The sequence below is a fragment of the Piliocolobus tephrosceles genome, chromosome 16 (genome assembly GCF_002776525.5).
Source record: "Piliocolobus tephrosceles isolate RC106 chromosome 16, ASM277652v3, whole genome shotgun sequence".
Classification (NCBI taxonomy): Eukaryota; Metazoa; Chordata; class Mammalia; order Primates; family Cercopithecidae; genus Piliocolobus; species Piliocolobus tephrosceles.
The window spans coordinates 30,656,107-30,663,028 of record NC_045449.1 but is presented as its reverse complement, the minus strand read 5'-3'; the positions used below and the strand labels follow the sequence as shown (position 1 = coordinate 30,663,028).

General features: G+C 40.5%; 1 protein-coding gene across 1 annotated transcript in view; it reads right to left on the bottom strand.

The window, feature by feature from the left end:
* Positions 1-304: 304 nt before the first annotated feature.
* The window catches only part of DDX52 (DExD-box helicase 52), a 31,965-nt gene continuing 25,347 nt past the window's right edge, over positions 305-6,922 (bottom strand). The window contains exons 14-15 of the mRNA XM_023204731.2: positions 5,811-5,903; positions 305-1,546 (exon numbers count right to left, since the gene is read on the bottom strand). Coding sequence (XP_023060499.1) covers positions 1,489-1,546; positions 5,811-5,903 — 151 coding nt within the window. The 3' untranslated portion in view covers positions 305-1,488. The remainder of the gene's footprint in view (positions 1,547-5,810; positions 5,904-6,922) is intronic.

Genomic DNA, 6,922 nt, shown 5'->3' with positions numbered 1-6,922 from the left:
TCATAGATGAGAACACCGAAACTCTGAGAAATTAAGAACTTATTCAAAGTCACACAGCTGGCAAATGGGTTGCACCAGTATACCTACCTCCAGAATATATATTGGGTAAAGGATCTGTTTGCATGAACAAACAAAAAAACCATATTCTTGTAAGTATTTTTACACCCTGTACCAGGTCTGTCATTAAATAAATTCTGAAGATGAACAATTTTTGTCCCATCTAAAATATTCAAAACAAAGTCCACCTGTTCTGACTCTAGAAAAAGCTACGAATAGAGGAAATAAATAAGTTGAATTCAAATGCTGCGGAGAAAAGGTAATGTATATTATAGTTCTGTGGTAGTACCAATAATATTCAAGTCATTCTTAGGCAACAGTCTTACGTGTATGAAGTCAATTTTTCATTCCATTGTACAAAACTCGTATCTGAGAAAAATCTAATAGTTAATAGTCTCCAACACGATATGATCATAATCCTTTAGCTCAGGCAGAGATCTACTTACTAAATGAGGCGCCATCAACCTAAGGAAAGATAAGCTGTAAGAGAATGAAGACAGAGGTATATCAAGTAACAGGAACATTGTTCCTTATCAGGATAAAATGTTTATCAGTATTCAAATAAAATAATCTTAAATGGAAAGAGACAGGAAAGAACATGGTTAAATGACGGAAAATGAAGAAAGAGAGAAGCCGATCATGATCTTGTGCAACATCATGACAGGGCTAAGGTATTAAGTATCCAATACAAGGATACTTAATAGACCAAAGAATTTAAAATCCCAGGGAACTTGAATAACCAGCCACAAAAGAGGCCTCTCTTTGTTGTGGTTCACAACACAAAAGGCCATCAACTAATTAGGAAATATTAAAATTAAGAGGGCAGCAGGTTTCTTCTTGGTAGACAGTCCATGCTACCATCCACAAAGTGAGCAGTGGAAGGGGTATTTAATGTCAAGGCTTTATTTTGAATTTCTGTTCCAGATGCCTCTCCACAGCATTCATCACACCTTCCTTCACACTCAAAGGGAAAAGTCCTTAAGAGTTTACCACATTTTGGTGTTATTTTTAGCATAAACATTTGTTCTTCTATAAGAAGTATCTCTCTGGATTCAAACCAATGTCAATGAATGTTATTTCTGTTGTATAATCATTTAAAAGTCACCTACAGAGCTGGGTGCAGCGGCTTGTGCCTGTAATCTCAGCTACTTGGGAGGCTGAGGCAGGAGGATTGCATGAGGTCAGGAGTTCAAGAGCAGCCTGGGCAACATGGCAAGATCCCATCTCTAAAGAAAAAAAAAAAAAAAAAGGCACCTACAAATTGAAATTGACTTGATAGCTTAGGATCATTTTTCACCAGTCCCATGTACTTGTAGTTGATTTCAAATGTTTGGTACAGGTGACTGTAAGACTTCAAGTATTCCATGAAAACACCATTCATGCTGGGATCATAAAATTACATTTCTGGGATGGTATTTTTAAAGTCTGTTTTTAACTTTTGTCTTCAAGAGCTACTTTCTTCTTGCTGTTCTGACCGGTGACCTTTTTCCTGTAAAGAGCAAAGTAGGGAAAATGGAATAAAAAATTCTAGATATATTTGCTTTCCATAACCCTACCACCAGTTTAATAAACATTTATTGAAACCTACTGTGTATCAAATAATGAGGCACCAGGAACACAAAGATGCATTAGACATGGTCTCTGCCCTTTAGAAAATCACAATCACCTAAGTGAGGCAAAACCATCACAGTAAACTACATTACTACATGCTATGACAGATAGATTCAGATCCTGACCTAATGAGTTCACATTGATTCAGTGCTTACTAAGTGCTAGAAACTGTTATTAAGTGCTTTACATGTATTAACTCAGGTAATTTTCCTAACAGCTTATTAGGAGTATTCTAGTATTATCCTCCGTTTACAGATGAGGAGAATGAGGCACAGAGTGGTTGAGTAACTTGCCAGTCATCACTCACTGGTAATCCATGTTAGACATGAATCCTATCATTCTGATCCTATAGCCTAGTGAAGGTTGAATGTCATTAACTAAGTGGTAACAGACAAAGGAAAAAAGTTTTGAGAAAATAATCAATGTTTGCAAACTATTATTACAGTAATACAAAGTTCTTTGGCGTGTATTAACTCATATAATCCCAAATCCCAACTCTACACAGGGAAGTAGATATTAGAACCAGTTCTTCTGGCTCCAAATCCAGTTCCTCCCCCACTCACTGCGTGGGGCCAAGTTTGTGGTGCCTGAAGTGAGGTCCACTAAGCAACAAGGATTCAGGTCTGTAGCTCAATGGGGAAGTTGGGGCTGAAGACATGCCCTTAAGAGCTATGAGCACAGAGGTATGAGCTGAGCCTATCGGCATCGGTGGGATCATGAAGAAAACACCGACAGCGCGGAGGGAAGCCAGAGTGGGATCATGACGGGCCTTGCTTGTACGCTATGTTAAGTAGTATGGCCTTTACACACGAAGAAAATGGAGACAAGATTTATATCAAGTGTCTTCGAAGTCTTAGTACAAATTAAGTTTTAATAACCTCAGAGGAAGGTAGGTGCAGTGGCTCATGCCTGTAATCCCACCATGTTGGGAGGCAGAGGCAGGCAGATGGCTTGAGTCCAGGAGTCTGAGACCAGCCTGGGCAACATGGCGAAACCCCATCTCTACTAAAAAAAAAAAAAAAAAAAGAAAATTAGCCAGGCACGGTGGCACAAGCCTGTGGTCCCAGCTTCTCGGGGGGTTGAGGTGGGAGGACTGCTTGAGCCCAGAAGGTTGAGGATGCAGTGAGTCCTGATTGTGCCACTGCACTCCAGTCTGGGTGACAGAGTGAGACCCTGTATCAAAAAACAAACAAAAAACCCCAGAAGTATAAATGCTATAAACTTACAAAAATCAGCATTTAGACTGGGCACGGTGGCTCACGCCTGTAACCCCAGCATTTTGGGAGGCGGAGGCAGGCAGATCACAAGGCCAGGAGATCAAGACCATCCTGGCCAACATGGTGAAATCCTGTCTTTACTAAAAATACAAAAATTAGCTGGGCATGGTGGTGCGTGCCTGTAATCCCACCTACTCAGGAGGCTGAGGCAGGAGAACCGCTTAAGCCCGGGAGGCGGAGGTTGCAGTGAGGAGAGATCGCGCCACTGCACTCCAGCCTAGCGACAGAGATTCCATCTCAAAACAAAAACAAAAACAAATCAGCATTTAAAGTATAATTATTTAAAATACTGATGTATCTTATTAAAATTCAACATAGTCACCATCTTATATTCTAGTTGATTTTTGACCTTTGTAAAAACTTTCATCAGTTGCTGCTCAGTGCCTGAAAGGACTGCATTTGTTATCTTGGCTTTAAGACCATCCAAAGAGTAATGCATGCATAACAGTTCTGATGTGACCCACTCCTCTCCCACCAACAGGTCTATTAAGAGAGATTAGGTGACCAAAGTGACCAAGCATAACAAGGTTTGCTACCAATCCACTGGTCTACGTGTCACCCAGAAAGTGTTGCGACAGAAAATTAAAATTTAAAAATGTTGGCCAGGTGCAGTGGCTCACACTTGCAATCCCAGCACTTTGGAAGGCTGAGGTGGAAGATCACATGAGGCCAAAGTTCGAGACCAGCCTGGCCAACATGGTGAAACCCTGTCTCTAGTAAAAATACAAAAATTAGCCGGGTGTGGTGGCAGGCGCCTGTAATCCCAGCTACCTAGGAGGCTGCGGCACGAGAATCACTTGAACCTGGGAGGTGGAGGTTGCAGTGAGCGAGATTGCGCCACTGCACTCCAGCCTGGGCGACTGGACAGCCTGGGCAACAGGGCGGCAGCCTGGGCGACAGCAAGACTCCATCTCAAAAAACAAAAAGTGAATGTGAAGCATTCCCAAAACTGAATTAAGTACAAATGGAATTAAAAGGATTGATCATTCAAATATACTTTTTTCAGTTTGTAGCACTTTTCCTTCCCAAGTTATTAAAACTTAAAAGTACGATAAAATTTTGGGACACTATATACATTGTATATTTGAACTGACCTTTATTCCTCATAGTCAATACCAACATGTAAACTCTTGTTCACTTATTACAAAGTACATTCTAATTTTCATGCCTCTGTTCATCTTGTTCCCTTCTCCATGCCTAAATTTTACCTATCCTTAAAGACAGTTCTACTTTGTTGAAACTTCTGTAACCACACCAATTCACAATCATCTTTCTCTTCCCTAAACTCCTATTTTATTTAAAAACCAGTCTCTAATTTTCTGTCATGTACACGGATCTTCTTTCCCCAGCTTCAGGAAAGGAGTCTCATTTTATATTCATTTGTATATCCTACCACCACCAAGTACCTTGCAGGACAACTTGGTAAATGCCTACTGGTTATGGAAACAGTTTTTTCCTAATGACTTATATAGAACAGATGTGAGGTAACTGGATATAAGCATTAGCATATTTCACAATGGTAATATCCTAGGCCACTGATAGCACTCTCAGGGGAAAAAAAACAACAACAAATTATAGACTTGAACAATTCTATTAGAGTATATAATAACCTGGTTCTGGGCCGGGCGCGGTGGCTCAAGCCTGTAATCTCAGCACTTTGGAAGGCCGAGACGGGCAGATCATGAGGTCAGGAGATCGAGACCATCCTGGCTAACACGGTGAAATCCCGTCTCTACTAAAAAATACAAAAAACTAGCCAGGCGAGGTGGCGGGCGCCTGTAGTCCCAGCTACTCGGGAGGCTGAGGCAGGAGAATGGCGTAAACCTGGGAGGCAGAGCTTGCAGTGAGCTGAGATCTAGCCACTGCACTCCAGCCTGGGCGACAGAGCAAGACTTCATCTCAAAAAAAAAAAAGAAAAAAAAAACCTGGTTCTGGTACAATGTGAAGAGTGCCATTTTCCTTAAATAGTGGAAAGAGTATAACTGTTCAGAATATCTTGACCTATCCTTTTCAAAATATAAAGCTTCCTAGTATTATTGGGCAAAATAAGGTAGTCTATATGTATGCTAAAAAACTATGCTTTAATATCCTCATAAAACTCAGCTAAGCTAGCACAAATTTACCTAAGTAATACTTTTTACAGCTGTTACAATGTGCATCTGCATAAGCCTGAGATCATATTGAAATCCTGCCCAGAATATGAAGGAGCTTCAAAGAAGACTAGATTCATGTAAGTCAATGGTCCTAACTACTGGCCTTAATAGCATGTCCTAATGTGGGTTGTGTAGAGAAGGTGGGCAGTACAATTCTAATTTATAAGGAATTGAAATAATATTTTCCAAGATGGAAAAAAAGCAGATCATCAACATATTGACACAGAAAAATTCCAATATTAAAATAAATTCCTGGCCAGGCACGGTGGCTCACGCCTGTAATCCCAGCACTCTGGAAGGCTGAGGCGGGTGGATCACCTGAGGTCAGCCTGATTAACATGGTGAAACCCTGTGTCTAATAAAAATACAAAAAAATTAGCTGGGTGTGGTGGGCGGGAGCCTGTAATCCCAGCTATTTGGGAGGATGAGGCAGTAGAATACCTTGAACCCGGGAGGCAGAGGTTGCAGTGAGCCGAGATCACGCCACTGCACTCCAGCCTGGGCTAACAGTGCGAGACTCCATCCCAAAAAAACCAACCAACAAACAAACAAATTCCCCAATTATAGGCAACCTAAAATATATTATTTTTATCACATTTTATAACAGACTGTAGTATCAATTCTACTTCTAAAAATTTACCCTAAGGAAAAATAATGCCTACTATAACTTTATGACGGTGTCAAACAGCCATTTTTCTTACCACATACTTACCGTTTATCCTTAGCTTTTTCTAAGAAACATTTTGGAGTTGTACTAATGCTCTCCCTTTCCAATGGTTTCTTAATCATCTTTTTCTTTTGTTTGCTATAAGTTACAAAGTAAAAGAGGAAACAAATTAAGTCCAACTTCAATTAGAAGAGTTAAAGCTAGAATTAGTTTTGATCCTTGATCACAAAATTCATTTTTTTTTTTCTTTGAGACGGAGTTTTGCTCTTGTTGCCCAGGCTGGAGTGCAATGGTGGAATCTCGGCTCACTGCAACCTCTGCCTCCTGGGTTCAGGCGATTCTCCTGCCTCAGCCTCTTGAGTAGCTGGGATTACAGGCATGCACCACCATGCCCAGCTAAATTTTTTTTGTATTTTAAGTAGAAATGGGGTTTCTCCATGTTGGTCAGGCTGGTCTCAAACTCCCGACCTCAGGTGATCCGCCCACCTCGGCCTCCCAAAGTGCTGGGATTACAGGCGTGGGCTACTGCATCTGGCCACAAAATTCATTTTTTAAAACCATTTACTGGTTTAAGGTGAGGCTGTTAACTACTTTAATAAATGAGGTCACCTAATAGCATTTAGAGAGCTAACTCCAAGGGATGATAAATTCAATCCACCTTTTAAAAAGCTACTGACTGTGATAAAAATATGTCCTGTGCCAACTTTATATCCTATGTTAACAAGCATCAGAGTTTGATTTTGATCAATCAAGTTTTTTACCGGTTTTATGAACTAAAATAATTCTTAGCATATTTTACTTACACTGAATACTTTTAAAAGAATCTGAATACTTAAAATTTCAAGGATAAGGCTGGGTACAGTAGCTCATGCCTATAATCCCAGCACTTTAGGAGGCCGAGGCAGGCAGATCACTTGAGGTCAGGAGTTTGAGACCAACCTGGCCAACATGATGAAACTCCGTCTCTACTAAAAATACAAAGACTAGCTGGGCGTGGTGGCACACACCTGTAATTCTAGCCACTTGAGAGGCTGAGGCAGGAGAACTGCTTAAATCTGGGAGGCAGAGGTTGCAATGAGCTGAGACTTCATCTCAAGGAAAAAAATTTAAAATAATAAAAAATAAAGGATAAAAAACTGGCAAGGAAATAACATATA